At 41.8% G+C, this 17,600-nt stretch overlaps 1 protein-coding gene across 2 annotated transcripts in view; it reads right to left on the reverse strand.

Moving 5' to 3' along the window:
- The window catches only part of SLC9A7 (solute carrier family 9 member A7), a 471,766-nt gene that overhangs the window by 268,460 nt on the left and 185,706 nt on the right, over positions 1-17,600 (reverse strand). For both annotated transcript variants that reach the window (XM_086934195.1, XM_086934194.1), the window contains exon 2: positions 10,104-10,303. In XM_086934195.1, the coding sequence (XP_086790321.1) occupies positions 10,104-10,303 (200 nt within the window). The remainder of the gene's footprint in view (positions 1-10,103; positions 10,304-17,600) is intronic.

The raw sequence follows: 17,600 nt of genomic DNA on the forward strand, positions 1-17,600 counted from the left end.
TTAACATTTTTTCAACATGTTTCATTATTCAATAATTTGGAAATTGCGCCCCTGTGGGCACATTAACTTGTAATTCAATGCACGCAGTGAATAATGCCCATATTTCTTTACATATAATAATGGCACTGAAAACCGCCTTGAGTTAAATGTACAATTCATCACATTGTGTACAATTCTGCTCATGTGGGCTTGTTGGTGCAACGAATATATATATATATATATATATATATATATATATATATATATATATATATATATATATATATATATATATATACATACACACACACATATACACACACACACACACACACACATATATACATATATATATACATATATATATATATATATTTCTCCAAAAGGTGCCCTGCATTGAGGACGCACTCCAACAGCGGGTGATTATCACAATCCCTTATTTAAAGAAAACCGGCATTCCATTCTGATCGTTATCAGTCCATGCCTGACGCGTTTTGGAGCATTCTTGCTCCTTTCTCAAAGGCGAGTGGATTGCACCAACAGTTCTGGCTCCCACAATCCCCTGCATGCTTTCACATTTATGAGCCCCCGGTGTGCTCTCCCTGGTATATATATTTTTTTTTTTACAAATTAGGCAGTGGGTTTGCCCACTTTCCTATACTATACCAAGTGCTGTGAATTTACTGTAAAGTGAGACCCAGACCTTTACAAAACAAAAGGGGCTTATTCACAAAGCCATTCGGGAAGTGTAAAGTAGCACTCTTTGACGTACTCTTACTGTGAATTAGCCCTAAAACATCTAACATGAGAATAAAATTAGAATATTCAGGAGCTATTCATATACCATTGGTACAAACATTCAGGACTGTCTACTTTTACACTTTTACTAATCGGAGTGGGGCGTTGTCCGGCCTAATCCTCATCATCATCAAATTCACTTTATTCTATTGACAAAGCAAATCATAAAAGTACAAATTTTATTAAAAAACAATTCATATCACCTTAAGAATCATAAATTAGCATAATACACACCAGCTAAGAAACGTGATATAATAACATACATTGGGATTCTCTAAAAACTGCAAATATAATAATGCTGACTTAGCTTGAAGGGGACAAATATACTTATTTCGTAAACTTGTCCACTTTTTTTTAAGTTTTAAAAAGGAATATTTATTCGGCTTAAGTTAACATATAGTAGAATAATACAAAGCAATTAATCAAGAGATACATAAAAGGACAAACAAAAGTAAGAAAAACAAAAGAGGAGGCACATAATGCATAAAAATGACAGTCTGATTATATAACAACTATACATATTAGAGGAAATATAAGGAAATGTTTGATATAACTGAGTCTTAAAATCTTGAAAGGGAAGTCAGGGAGGTTGCAGAACTTCCTGGAGATGAGGTGGGGGGAGGCAAATGTTGTGATGGTGGAATAATAAAGAAATTGAGTAACAGGTGTCCAAAGGGCCTTTTGTTTTCAAACAAGAGATAAAGGGTGCATATATGCAGTATATATGCGTTGGTGGTGGTGACAAACTGCATACCACCACGTCTTAAAAGATAATTGTATAAAATCCTTCCAGTTACGGGTTATTTGTTGAAAAGCAAGTGGTAATAACAAATCTAATATCTGCATGCTAAAAGGAGCATTAACCCAAGCCTCAGATACATTACCCAAAAATACATTGGAAATAGAGAAAGAGACATTACTCTGAAAAAAAAGATTAATTTGACGCCAAACTTGTAACCAAAATGTAGAGACTAGGGGCCAGGTAAAAAGTAAGTGTTTCAAATCAGCTTGTGATGCAGAAAAAGTCCAACGGGTATCTGGAACATCTTGATTAATCCTATGAAGGGTGTCTGGCGTCATAAAAAGTCTGTTGTAAACTGAAAAAAAGTGTTTGTGTAGTGCTGGCTGCATGGGAGGATTCTAATTTTAGTCCAGATTTGTTTCCAAATGGGTATAGTTAAAATTATACAAAGATCTTCCTCCCAGGTTAGTTCGGTCTTAGACTTGCATCTCAAAGTGGGAGCTTCAAGTAAATGGAAATAAATAGGTGAAGCTTTAGGACACATGGTTAAAATAACTAATTGTATGGATGATGAAGTATCTGAGGATGGAATAGATTTGAAATATTAATATGCTTGAACTATAACCCCGTTGTAAAAGAAGAAATTTGTCTAGGAAGGTAGACAGAAGGCTAAAAAGATCCTGAGCTTGAGGAAAAGTAAGGAATTAATCCTGATCAAATAATTGATGAACCAAATCAACCCTTCAGTTCTACAATCCAGTAATGCCAATAAATAGGATGTTTCTTCCCCTGAATAAATTGGTTATTCCAGACAGTAGAGTTAAGAATGGAGCATAGGTCCATGAGAGAATAAGGAACTACAGACAATAATAATTTGCAAGTATATAGATGATATTAGATATTTTTCGAGGGAGGTTTTCAGATGTAGGACAGGAATTCTGAAAAAGTATAAGAGGATAAAAAAGCTTGTTCCAAATCAACCCATACCGGAGTATATAGCAAGGAGGGTGAAATCAAATGAGAAGATTGTCGCAAAAGGAAAGACTTATGGTATTTCAGGAAATCAGGAAAGTGTACTCCACCTTCAACTTTAAGCCTTCTTAGCTTAGCTAAAGACGTATGAGGCTTCTTATTATTCCAGAGGAAAGAAGACTATATTGAATGTAGTCTCTTGTAATGCTTAAGAGGACATGTAAGGGAATAGTAGAAAGAGTAAAACCAATAATAGGAACCAGCATCATCTTAATGGTGTCGAGACGGCCCCACCAAGACAAGTAAAGAGGATGCCATTTACTAGTTAAAGAAGAGATTGTCTGAGTGCAATTGTCCATATTAATTGAAATAGAAGAAGTAAGGGAGGAAGAGAAATAAAGACCGAGATATTGAAGTTGTTTAGATTGCCACGTAAAATAGGAAGAAGAAAAGTCATGACTAAGAGTGAACTTCTTAAGGGGTTTAATTTTGAATTTGTCAGCATTCAGCTTATAACCAGAGACAGATGAGTAAGAAGCAACTTCTGATGCGTAAGCAGGAAGTGAAGATTGAGGTTTGGATATAAATAGTAGAATGTTATCGTGATACACAGACAATTTAACCTGTTGTGAGTCATGGACGAAACCATGAATATTAACATTCTGGCGGATCTGAGATAAAAATGGTTATAATGCTAAATTAGAAAGGAAGGGGGAAAGGGGACAACCTTGACGAACCCCTCTGTGTAGGTTAAAAAAGAAGACGTCCTGCCATTAGCACAAATGGCTGCCTATAGGGAAGTATAAAGGAGAGAAATGAAAGCCATAATTTTCGATTCAAAACCAAACCATATTAAAGTGTGAAATAAAAAAGACCAAATAACACGATCAAAAGCCTTTTCAGCATACAATGTAACGGCCGCTAAAGAATCGGGTAAGCTTGCAGATTTGGAAATAATATTTAAAAAAAAACAAGTATTGTCCGAAAATGATCTGCTCTTGACAAAACCAGATTGTTCCTTGCCTAAGAGATCAGCAAGAAACACTTCTAACCGTAAAGCCACAGACATTATCCCAGGCAGCTAAACCCACTTAGGATAGAGAGTCTTGAACTCTAAAGATAAAAACCGGGACAGTGCAATTAAATAGAAGAAGGACTACAGCTGATGTGATCCCCCATCAGGAAACCAAAGCCACAGAGTATCCTAGGAAGCAATACCCTCTTAAGATAGGTGGTCCAGAACTCTATAGATAAAACCGGGACAGTGCAACTAAATAGAAGAGGGTCCACAGCTGCTCCACCAGCGAGCACATACAACACTGATAAGGGCCCGAACGAGACCAGGAGCACCCAACCTCCAAGGGAATAGGGCCCGAGCCGGGGCAAGTTAGATTCCATAAACTCTCCCCACCGCCTCCCTTTTGCAGCAGCTTCTCTCCCAATTTAGTCGCAAGACTCTCTCTTCTCCTCTGACCAGGCCTTCGAGATCCCTCTGACTCCTATGGTGGCTGTGTGATCCCAAGCCGCCTATTGCTTCCACCATTACTCTGCAGCTTTCCACCTAGCGAGCACCTCGGCTCCCATAGCAGCGACGGCCCCCACGTGCCTGCCAACCTCACGTAACCCAACAATGCCACGGGGTACCCCAATTTCTGTCAACTCACCTATGCTGACCCACACGAAACCGCAAGGCGTGAACGCCTTCGAAATTAGCTTTCCCCCCCAAGCTCTCCATCAAAGCAAGGAGAAACCTCAAACATAGTCTAATCAGACAACACTCAGGAACACTATTTGTGGACACCTACCACTGCACCTCCAAAGGGCAGGTAAAGATGGATCTCATCTTCCACACGGATAGACCTGAGAACTGGATCACTACACTTAGATTGCAACTTCACATATCCAAAACGACGACCACCACACATAGCTGTAAATTGACGACCTCTCTCCCTAACCAGGCGACTAGAAATGGGAACACAACAGTGACCATTTACTCAAATGGCACAGTGTTGATACAGGCTAACAATGAGAACCTAGAGGCCTTCGACTCCCTCTACCCTTCTCTCCGTTCGGCCCATCTTCACTCTCTTCGATCTGCTTCGCCCCAACCCCCTTCCCCGGACTCCCTTCCCCACCAGGGGACGCAAATACCTACTCCCACTCCCCCGGTGAGACCATTCAGCCTCCCCGCTAGAAGTTCTTCTCACTCCCCCGTTCCTACTAATCGCAACCGTCAATCTCCTGACGTTGAGTTTTCCCCTCAATCCCCTTCAGACTCATCCTCCCCCACACCCCATCACCATCCCTCGAGCGTGGTCTACTGACCCCCTCCCCACTCCTACAGAACCAATGAGGAAGAGCTCGCAACTCGACCCCCCTACCGAGGGTCGGAACAGTGGCAATCTGGGCGACCCAACTAGCATTAGACGCCACAATTCGATCTTGCCCACCACCTCAAGGGCTGTCCCACAACAAAATGCCTCCTGTCCCGGAAAACATGTTGCACTGGCTGATCTTATTAGAGAATCAGTTAGACATAATATTCAGAGGCCTTGGCGAAATTATAACCAACCTAAACAAGGCGCGAATGCCCGAGCAATCCCATAGAAGGGCCTCTCCACCGACTAACTCTAACCTTCTAAAATCCCAGTCCGAGCCCTTCTCCGTCCTCGATAACCGGCCCCCGAAGCCCACAAAAACAGTCATTGAGATCCCGTTACAGACCCTCACTAGAACCAAATCCCCCGTGTCCAGGCTACTGAGTCCCCCAAGTAAGGTTGCTGTGTCCCAGTCGCAAAGACCTTGTAGGACCAAAGCAGCAATGTCCGCGGAAGAAGCAGCGAACCTAGCCTCTACATACAACTCTCCTCCCACAGCCTCACCTGAATCCAATATTCAAGTGATCACAGGCTTCAGAAGAGAATACCCCCTCTAAAGTCAAAAGACCCCCGCCCTCCCTCTCCTCCATACCTAAGGCCCCACCAGGAAAGTACCCTCACAAAAAGAGTCTATCCACTAACTGCTTGCTCATTAACTGTAGATTAGCTCCCAAACATGCAATGGAATTAGGAGAAGCCATCCTCTCTCACGATCTAGACATTGCGTTCATCACAGAGACATGGCTAAATTAGATCTCCCCTCCCTGTTTAGATATGCGTGTGCCCCCAGGCTACTCCATCGTCAACAAAGATAGAAAAGATCAACGAGGGGGAGGTGTAGCCATCATCCATAGAGACGACATAGATATCGCTGTAACTGACTCCTGCAAGTACAGCTCATTTGAATGTCTGTCACCAATAAGACTAAAGACAACAGCCCTTTAGTCTGTCACCTTCTCTATCACCCCCCAGGCAACACCCCCACATTTGGTGAACACTTATCCGACCTGATTGCCCATTGCGCACTCAAAGACAATAACTACCTAATCCTGGGTGATCTCAACCCACGCTGGAATGAAACCAACAACTGTCTAATTCAATCTCTCAACAACCTCCTCTATGACAATAATCTTTCCCATCACTGTTCGGAAGAAACGCCCAACAAAGGTGCAACCTTGGATGCCATTATTGCCCACCAGGATGCAATTACGATCGACAACATTCTTCCAGTGGACTGGTCGGATCACCACATGGTCTTATTCCAAATCAACCAAAGAGTTTTATCCCTGCCTCCGGTCCCTGACCCCCCCCCCCCCCCCCCCCAAATGTCCAGAAATTTCACCCAGATTCCCCTGGATGTCATGGAAAAGAGGCTAAATCTGTTCCTACCTAGTGACAATGAGCTCTCCACAACTGATCTCACCTCGCTCTAAAACTCGAACATGTTACCTTGCTTGACCAACTTGCTCCCCTGAAATAAAAAAAAATTGTCCTATTCCGTCTGGATCATGGTTCGACTCAGACATCAATGATGAAAGGAGACAACTAAGAGCCACAGAAAGACGCTGGAGGACCATGCCCACCATCACTCATCGCTGTCAACTCAGAACAGTCCGGAAGAAATACAACAGACTTATCAAGAATAAAAAATCCATGTATTTCTGCTTCGCACTGGATAGCGCAAAAAATAGACCCTAGGAGCTTTTAAACATCATCAGACGCCAAACCTCCAAACCTGATACGCCCCTCGGGCCGGCATCCAAAGAACGGTGCGACAACTTCACCAACTTCTTTAATGATAAGATCTCCAAGATCGAGCGATCTCTCGACACCAATTGCGCCTCACTTCCCTATTGCAGCCAGGGTGAGGTGTTTGGTAGCGCTCCCGCTCTTACTACTAAACCCTGGTCTCTCTTCCGGTCCATCCCAGAAGAAGAGATAGTCAAACTTATCTCCTCCTCCAACCCTCATCATAAGCCCTAGACCTTAAACCTGCTCAACTCACTAAAAAGCTGAAACTCTCCCTAGCCCCTCTCAGGTGCAGGATTATTAATAGCTCCCTAAAAACCGGAATTCTTCCGGATTGTCTGAAAGTAGGACAAGTCACCCCACTGCTAAAAAAACCAGGCCTAGACATAAATAACTTAAACAACTTCAGACTCTTCTCCAACCTTCCTCTTCTCTCCAAAATCCTAGAAAAATGTGTACTCCAACAACTAACCCAACACCTGGACAACACCAACCTTCTCGACTCCCATCAGTCGGTATTCAGGAAAGGTTGCAGCACTGAAACTGCAATCCTCAACATAATAGATGAAATCCACAAATCATTGGATTTTGCGCCGGGACGCCCCTGGGTAAGCTGAGCACATTATAAATTTCATATTATTATTATTATTATTATTGGACTCTCCAAGACCTATCGGCAGCATTCAACACAGTAGACCACAAACTTCTCCTCATGGCCCTCGAAGATAGGGCCGGTCTAGACGAGGTGGTCCTCAAATGGTTCTCCTCATTCCTCCACAACCGCTTCCACAGAATCAAAATCAAAAGCTTTGAGTCCGACCTCTACCCTGTCAACAGGGGAGTACCCCAAGGATCAGTGCTCTCCCCTCAACTCTTCAACATTTACATGGAACCTCTCACCACCCTACTCAGAAAAGCTAACATCCCTTTCCACTTATATGCCGACGATACTCAAATTTACTTGGAAATCTCATCGGCCAAAGACATTCAAAGACTCAACGAAACACTAAGAGAAGTGCAACTGTGGCTGTCTAGTAACCACTTAAAACTGAATCCGGACAAAACCAAACTCCTCCTTATTACGAACAAAGAAGAAAACCCACAAAGGGTCGAGTGGATAAAAGCTATCGATGCACTCAAGGGGATCCTCACCCTGGCTGATTCTGTTAAATCTTTAGGCATTTCACTAGACTCAAAACTGGACATGACCAAACACATCAAGATCTCGGCGAATAGCGCCTTTCTCGAACCTGAAGCTACTAAACAAAGTAAAACCTTTTATCCCGCCCAAAGACCCTAAACAAGCCACACAAGCATTGGTGCTGTCAAGACGAGACTATGGAAATGCAGTCCTCTCTGGAATAGCTAAAACACATCTTGCTCCTCTGAAAACAACTCTCAATGCGGCTGCCAGAACAGTCACTGGAATAAAGAAATTTGATCATATCTCTCCTGCTCTCAGAGAACTCAAGTGGCTACCAATAAAACGGCGGGTGAACGTCAGAACAGCCTGCCTCACCCACAAAGCCCTTCACACAGGCAAACCCGAATATCTGGCGGCCAAACTCAAAAAAGCTGGCCAGAACAGGACCCTCAGAAGTTCCAACACCCTACTTCTCATCCTGCAAAAATCACGAAAACAGAAAACCGCGGCCAGGTCCTTCGCCGGCAACGCGCCATAAATCTGGAACTCTATTCCCCCTCACATCAGAACTATTCCTTACTTCGCTAAATTCAAAAGTCTGCTCAAAACCCTTTTCCTTGACCGATCCCTAACGAACAGATAGGAGCAGCTGGAGCCTTGAGATTGACACATCCCTCAGCCCGGATTCGATGATAACATGGCCTTGAAATGGAACTCTTACGTCACTGTCACTATGATTTTTATGATCTGGACTGGCTTGCCTTATTTTATTTTGTTCTGCTCTCTTTTCCTCTGCTCTGTAACTGATGTGAAGCGCTCCGATACCCTCTGGTCAGGCTAGTGCTATATAAAACTTCTTAAATAATAAATAAATAAATGGAGGCATCAAGAAACGAGCCAGAAGAAGTAGCCAAATTAATAAAAGAATTAGTTAACAGACAAAGTTTAGGAAGAAGCAATTTAGAAGAGTGGGTATAGAACTCAGCTGTAAAACCATCCGGCCCTGGAGCTTTGTCGATTTTAAGGGAAAGCATTGCGAACTGAAAAGCTGTTTGAGTAATATCTGCCTCTAGGGAAGAAAAGTCAACTTGAGAGTAAGCCGGCTTTTAAATAGAGAATAGATAACTTAAAGTTTTAGGATCTGAGTGTACACAGCCCGGTGCGAATAGATTTGTATAAAACTTGGAACTGAGCTAGAACATCCTGGTCTCTGTGATGAGAAGAACCACTATCATCAATAATTAATTCAATTATTAATTTATTTTGATTAATTTTAAGATAATTAGCTAGTAACTTTCCAGACTTATTCTGGCCTCTATAGTACTTAGCACTAGATTTGAGAAGGTAAGATGCAGCGTTATCAGTGAATACTTGATTTAAATTAAGTTTGGCTTGAATTAGCTGATTTAGAGCTTGTTGAGAATGTGATGTATAGTAAGAATGCTCTAAAAGTGTAATTTCATTAAGAATTAGTTTAGATTGCGATTGAGATAGTCGTTTCTTTTTAGAAACTAAATTAATTATAAAATCTCGAGCTGAGGCTTTAAATGCATCCCATACAGTATGAAAGAGAACCTCTTTCGTCTGATTAAAGAGGAAAAGATCTTGAGCAAAAGCAGTTAAACAAGAGCTGAAAGAGGAATCCAATAATAGAAAATTATCAAATCTCCATCACTTAGGGAGAGTAGATTTGGGCATTACGTCTAAATGTATAGATACCGGGGCATGATGTGAAATCAGAATGGAATGATGTGAAACAAAAACAATCAATTTGAGATGGTGTATGATGTACTGGGGAGAAAAATGTTTACTCTTTAAGGATAAGGTTGGATTGCATAATCGCCAGGCATCAGTAAGGTTGTCTCTGAAGAGCTTGTGTGAAAGCTTTTTGTGATTAGTTTGGGATGTTGTGCGATGAGGAGGGTCTGTCTAAAAAAGGATCAACAGGTAAGTTACAATCACCAGCCAAAACTAGATTATCAGCAGGATACTGCAAAAGCTACTGAGAAATTAAAGACCAAAATTGACAATCAGGTGCATTAGGGCCAGATATGTTGAACAGAACAATTGAAATGTGATCACAATACACTTTAAGTATAGCCATCTCCCTTCCTCAACTGTTTCCTGAGAAATCATTCGAATTTTCAAAGACTTGTGACACAATATTACAACTCCGTGTTTTTCCCCAAAAACGTGTCCTCCTTGGACAGATAAGAGAAATATGTAAAGTGCTGAATCACAAACACATGCAAGTGTACCTAAATGAGTAACCCTGTAGTACTGCTTCCTTTACTCCTAAATGTGAGGCAGCCCCAAAATTATTTAGAAAAAGTTGACTTACTTTTCGTAACATGTCGTTCTGTTCCACATTGTGTATTTTCTCAAGGCTGATCTCGCCTTTCAAGGTGTACTCGAAGAACTTCCCGCTAACATTGACAAGCAGGGTTGTGAATGCACGGTTTTCTTCTGAACAGCTGAGAGATTTGTCGTGGCCACTGGTGGATGGAGTGCCATACCTCAAGATGACCCCCACCAAGAGCCCTGGAAGCGAAAACATGGTGGCAAAGAGTTATCTAGGGTTAACAGCCACCTTCAGATGTCATTGCTATTAATTCTGAAAAACATTATATTGCTACAATTTGCCTAACAATTGAAAAGCTCTGTGGTTTTCATAAAAATGTACTAATAAAACTATTTAAAAAATATATAAAATTGAAAAGCTCAACTCCAAATGGCGAGGTCGGATAAACATGTACAAAATGCATTAAAGACCTCTTGTACCATAAGTGATTATAATACCTGCAGTATTTACATACCATGCATCAGGCCTGATAAACAGCAGAGCCATAGAATGTGTATACTGCTACTTTCACAAGAGTTTTAAACTTTACCAGTTATAGTGAGACATCTTCCTCTTACGTATATCTTCATAACTCGGTTGATGGCCTATGAAATTAATTTCTTTATGTGAAAATGACAATTCACTTTAATTAGACAAACAGAACGTTCAAAGGTACAGGTTCGTGGATTCTGAATCATCACGAGTGTGAGCACCACTTTTTAAATATTTGATCATGGTGCTGGTGGAGCAGTAATGCTAGGAAAGGAAGTTACGTACGTTATTGGACAAAAAACATTTCATTTTAGATTGCGAAGTCCTCACCGGTGAGCTTCAGAACACACTTCAAAAATATTCTTTTAAAAAACGATTTGTGTTTTGAAATCCAGATGGTACTGTTACTTTAGTTTCACCAAGTATTCGTTGTATCCAAACACGACAATCTGTCGTGCAAACAAATCCATTTAAATGCAGAGTGCAAGCTGAACACACTCTCCCTACCAACATGCCTTCTAGACGGCCCTTTGTTAGGGATTTACAGGACAAGGTCGGACTTTCTTGGATTTGTTTGCACGATGGACTACTTTGTTTGCACATGAAGAACACTTAGTGAAAATAAAGAAATGTCAGCATCTGGATTTAGAAATAATGAATACATTTGAGGAATATCCTGAAGGTATTTACGTTTGAACAGGGTAACTGACACAGAACGTTGGCCATCAACCACGAGTTGCCTCATCATCACCCGTGACGTCATTAACTTCACCTCCATGACTGCCACAGACTCAGGTAGGCTTTTGGCGAGGGTCAGAACTGCCTTCCCTGAGATAAGAGTCAAAAGATCGAATTAAGACCGTCTTGATGACGTGGCTTTGGCTATTTTCTGGAATTCTACTAATATTCGGGACAAACAGCTTTGAAGCAAAACGGCTTCATGGGAGTTCCCTGAGCTCTTGATAATCAGTGGATGGTCAGATGAGCTGCGGAACCTACTGTTGTTTCCGCGCAGGCTCAGGGTAAAAGGACAGAACAATGGTACGCATTAGTCATAAATCTGCAACTAATGCATCTTTCCTGTTCTGGGGGAGTGAGACCTCCCGCCATGACACAGGCGCCTCAAACCAACACGAGACAACAGAGACCAGAGGCATGCCTCCCTGCTTTTATTATGTGATATATTTTTTTAAGTACTGGTTTACAATGCTTCAGTTCTATGGAACACAAGAAAATATATAATTCACTTTTAACTAAAAGAGATGAAAACATTCCTCAACAGATCATACTTAATGAGGCCCATTAAAAGAAACTAAATTATGAGCAACTAAAATTCCACTAGATAATGAGATTCTTAGGAGACAGGAAGATGGCTGATTTAAGAGCGGCAAATTATCGGTTGAACAGGGTAGCTTGCAAAAGCTAAGCAAGGACACTTCCATACATAAGGAAAGAAGTAAGAAATTTGAAGCCTTGACTTCCGCAACACAGAAAGCCTGCTCACTAAAGCGACACTTTTAGCCTTGAAAGCATGAAGCAGGGCTAAGCAGACAGAACAGATAGTTTCCTGGGTTCTGGAAACTAAAGTCGAAAGCCAGAAAATTGCAGATTTTGCCATTGGCTGTCCTATTGGTAAAGACCATCAGCTAGATTCATCAAAGTCCCGATTTGCGAGTCCTTAATAGCGATTATTAAGGAATCGCTATTAAGGACTTGCAAAACGGGATTCATGTAGGAATCGCTAAATAAATTACGATTCCTACACATTCCTTATTTGCAATTAGCAAATTGCTAATCGCAAATAAGGAATAACTCCCCATTCATCAAAGGCCCATAGGAATGAATGGGGAGTTATTGCTTATTTGCGATTAGCAATTTGCTAATCGCAAATAAGGATGCGATTTCAAGGGTGCCAGGGGTGTCCAAAGGACACCCTGTAGCACCCCTGAAGTGTCAATGTAGACTGATGTTGCGCACACACATGTCCAAAGGACATGTGTTGCGTGTGTAACATGCAACTTAGAAAAATGCATTTAAATGCATTTTTCTACGTTTTCGCTATTTACCACGAGGTTTGAATTCGTGGTAAATAGCTCTCCTAAATTGCGAATTCACAATTTTTAAATGTTTCATGAATAGCATTTAAGTTATCCCGAATAGCGATTCCTTAAATGCTAATCCTCGCAAATTTGCGAATTCTTTATTAGCGATTTTTGCATTTGGGATGATGAATCCCAAATGCAAACATTGCACTCGCAAAGGGCCAGATTCTCAGAATCTCAGATTCTCAGAATCTGGCCCTTTTGCGAGCGCATTTCGCTTGATGAATCTGGCTGCATCGTCCTAAAACATTCTCTGCTTTACAGAGGGAGCCGGTGCAAGGTATGAGAGACATGGTCATGTAGGGGGAGGGATTGGAGGTGGAAGGAAAGCAAATGAGCCTAATAAGTATACAAAACAGTGATGGATGGAATGCTTGAATTAATTCAGCCACTGGTAATCACTCGGGTCACATCCCAATCCATCGTTATTTTGCACACCATGCCACCTCAGTTTGGATCCAGCTGTATGCAAATCAATCTTGACCCTGCTCCAATAGGAACAGTCCAGTCCGAACTGCCAGGCCAGGTCCTCCCTGAACCAGAACACTGGCAACTCAGGGCCAGCTTCGCCCAAGTTATGGGCTCATCGGCTGAGTATAGCTTGGTTCCAGTGACACTGTGTGCACAGGACCCACGTCGTGGCATACCCGCATAGGGCGACACAATAAGTATATAAAACAGTGTTGGATGGAAAGCAAGTGAGCAGGCGCACTTTCTCATTCTGCACCGAGTACTAGTGCAGTAGCTATAAGGGACAGCTAGGTAAAGGCGGTGGGACGCTACCCTGCCTCAAACTCTGCCCAGAAACAGGGCACACACTACTTTCCTGTTGGACCTGGCCCTCTAGGCAGGATCACCCCCACATTTTTGCCTTCTCTTTATGACCTCACTTTTGTTGGCATTAGGATCTATGTACTTTACCATTTCTAACCAGTGCCAAAGTGTGTGTGTTCTCACCCTAAAACATGCCAAGGCCTACAACTAATTGGCACATTTAATTTACTTTTAACTCCTTAGTAAATGGTACTTCTTGTACCCAGACCCTGTAAATTAAATGCTACTAGTGGGCATGTGGCAGTCATTGTGCCACCCACTAAAATAGCACTTTAAAGCATGTGTCAGGCATGCCACTGCTGCCTGTAGTGCAGTTTTAAACTGCCATTTCGACCTGACAAAATAAACAAGGCCTACACCCTGCTTTTAATTACTATACTAAGGCTAATAGAGAAGGGTGCATGGTATTTAAAAAGTAGGACATGTGTGTTTAAATGTTACATGTTCTGGCAGTGAAAATCTCCTAAAGTCATATTTCACTGCTGTAAGGCCTCTCTCTCCCATTTCCTAACAATGCGTTACCTTATTACATTCAATAAGTGCTAAATCCAGATTGGGAGCAGATAGAGAAATTATGTTGACACTGACTTTTTTCACCCTAGACAGTTTGAAGCCCTGACTAGGGGGAGGGGAAGAACCTCTAGAACCAATGTTGGTGATGGCTAGGGAGTTCCCCCACACAACGGCTGGCACCAGGTATGAAAAGAGGACCTTCAGAACCACTGATCAGAACACTCCTGGACCTGTGGAAGATTTAGAAGTAGGGCTGTTCTGCTGCTAGAAGGACTGCCCTGCTGCTTTAAGGACTGCCTTGCTGTCTGAAGATGGAAGGCTGGACCTTTTTGCCTTGCTCCCAGGCTACCTAGAGTGATTCCAAGGGTCGATTGGCTGACCTCCTGCAACCAGCTTACAGAGGCCTCTCTACAACTGCCAAGCTGACCAGCATCAACTGGACTTGCCTGGACCTACCTGAGCCCTGCTGCTGGCCTCTGCTGGAGTGAGTCCTGGTCCCCAAGAGGTGCCACCCAGATCCTGGACCTTTGGCCGGAGTCAGTGTGTACTTCTTCCAGCGCGACCGAATATTTCAACGGAGCCGATGAATGCGACACAACCCAACACAGGACGTCGCAGCTCTTGATCAGCAGCTTTATCGGAACAGCAACAGCGGGAAGCAGCCCAGCACAGGACCTTGCATTGCAACACCTTGCAGCTCCTGATTGGCGATTTCACCGGAACCGACGCACCTTGACGCAATCCAATGTAGGGCCTCATATCTTCACACCATAGACATAAAGGTACTACTCCTAGCGAGTCAAACTAGGTTCTGTACCTGGCCCATGCTCCATTGTGGTTGGCCTGAACTTCTGACTTTTTCCTGTTCCAGTGCAACCAGATAACTGAAGCTTGTGCTTTCTGCTTCTTGGTGCGGTTTTCAATAACAACTTTAATAGTTAACATCTGCAGTTCTACTGATTGGATTTTGGTCGTTCTGGTATCATTTTATTTATTAAAATGTACCCTATGTTTCTAAATGTATTTCAGACTTTTGTGTTGTGTTTTCACTTTATTACTGTTTGTGTGCTGCACCAATATTTTACACATTGCCTCTAACTTAAGCCTGACTGCTTTGTGGCTAGCTACCAGAGGGTTACGCACAGGTTTATTTAGTGACCTTTTTGGTTCACCCTGACAAGGATTGGGGTTGTTGCCTGAGTGGGGCTTCTACTGTTCTCAACCAATAACCCAATTTCTTATAATTCCGGACACAAGATGCATCAGAAAGATATAAGTTTCATAGCGCAGACTCTCAAATGCAGACATCCACACAACTGGAGCACTGCAAACATTATTTACATTATTCATGCGTAGAAGAAACCACGAACGCATTTCATTAAAAAAAAAATGTTAGGCAGTTAATCAAACCACATGAAGTGTATATCAAAGAAAAATACAAGAAATATTCATTTTATTTATTGTGACTGCGGAACAGGTCTGTAACAGTAGTTTCGCTTCAATCAATCTTGTCTCAGAATGTAGGCAAATGACAATGGAGGCTTATTCTCAGAACTCAGCACTGTGACATGTTTGCCGCTTTAACATTAAAATTAGGCTAAACGCTCCAAAACAGTGATGAAGTTTATCTTAAGAATGGTAGAGTAAGATTATGTTCTTTGGAAGGGGGGGGCTTAGTGTGGAGAATTGAGAACCATTTCAAGCCAAACCTCCCAAAATCTTGTTGTAAAGTACATGGTCCAACGCAGATCCCATATGAAACCCAATCTTTTAACAAAGCCTTGGCAGAGCCATTATATTTGGCATTTGTGTGGATTGGGCAAACGCATTTCATACAAACATCAGCTCTATGGCTCAGCAAATGCTCGTTCGCTCAGAAGAACTGGGGTGTGAACTGTAATAAACAAATATAAAAATTGATTGCTACAGAAAATAATGTAACACTTTTCTGTAGCATCCAATTTTCAGATACTTTAGCCAGCGCTCAGTCACCAAAACGTTTGACGACTGATTTTAGATATGACATGGTCCCTCATGCATTCCAATACAGGCAGAAGGATGTACCCAGTCAACAGACAAATGGTGAGAATAAATTACTCCAGTGGACTGATCCACGATGTGGTTGACAATTTCTCAAGCCAGTGGCTGAAGTACTTTGGATAAAAGAAGCCAATGGCGGAAGGAGGCTGACCCGAAGACCCTTAAGGTGAGTTTAGAGCTGGAATATTTTCGCTGTGAATGGTGCAAGCGATGTATATGTCAAGCCTAAAAAAAGGGTTTGTTCTGTGCCCCGAGCCCGGGTTTTCTCATTTTCGCTTCTTTTGGTCAGTTCATAGGGTATAAACCAAATCAATGCTGCAATCAGACTTTAGACTGCACAATACTAATATATATGATGGCTGTTTTATGACTTTAGAACATCAACTTTGTTAGTGTTTTTATACTGAAAACAAGCCACATGGCAGATACATTAGCATCCAGTATAGTAAACAGCAAAAGGAAGTGATTTAAGAACAATACAAATTACAGGAAGCATGGAACTGCAATTGGATCTTCTCCAAGTTTTCTGTGTTTTGTATTCTGTTTTTGTCACCTGGTTGGTACACATGTTTCTAAACAGTGCTCTTTTGAAGCAGGCTACTATGTAATATACGTTAGCGTTTGCTGGGCTTGACTGAGCTACAAATGCTTTTGGGTTGTTGATTGTGGGTGTCCATGTGAGGTGAGGTGGTGTTAAGAATGATGTGTTGAGTTTTGCTGTATTGGTCGTCTTCTATCAGGCACTGTGAGTACTGTCATGCTTTGATCAACATATAACAATAAGTGTATGGTTGGATTTCGGATAAAACGCTTTTTAGTAAGCATCAAGTGTCTGTTTTAATTTAGTTTTAGGTCTAATCATATAAGGTCATTTAGGCAAAGCGCTGCTTCCGGGAAATTGTTGTCACTCAATAAGATCTGAAGTTCTCCAACAATGAAAACTTCATCATTTAGAAAGCTGGGAGGGGTGGTCCAGGCAGTCTTCCTTGTAAGCAGACCAATCTTTTTGTCGCTCCAAACCACCATAGATTGGGGTTCTTATAAGTAGTACTGCTCCATTATAGTTTTGGGGTATTAAGCGGTTTTTTAAATGCAGCTCAGTAAATTCTGTTTTCCAAATCCTTTTCCCTAATGATTTTTGAGTTCTTTGGGATATTAAGTGAGGAATATGAAAGGATATGTGCAAAATCCCATTCATGTAGGTTTTTAATTCATTATAAATGAAGGTAATTTACCTTTTTGCTTCATTTTCTTTCAAATTCCCAAACTTCACTCTGCCCCCTCTTGGGAACAGAGCAGACAGTCTAAGTATGCATATGCATAGTGGCATAGCCGCTAGGGGGGTTGTGAGAATGGCAATCTAAGTGATGGGGAGCCCAAGATACTTCAAAGATCCTCACTTTCTCTAAAGCAGCTAGCACCCCTGAAACTGCATTCCGATGTTTTAAACTCATTCTACAAGTCATTCTTGCATTTCACTCAGTTTTAATCTTTCTTCATTTACGCATCATTCTCT

Source organism: Lissotriton vulgaris, chromosome 8 (assembly GCF_964263255.1).
Source record: "Lissotriton vulgaris chromosome 8, aLisVul1.2, whole genome shotgun sequence".
In the NCBI taxonomy this organism is placed as follows: domain Eukaryota; kingdom Metazoa; phylum Chordata; class Amphibia; order Caudata; family Salamandridae; genus Lissotriton; species Lissotriton vulgaris.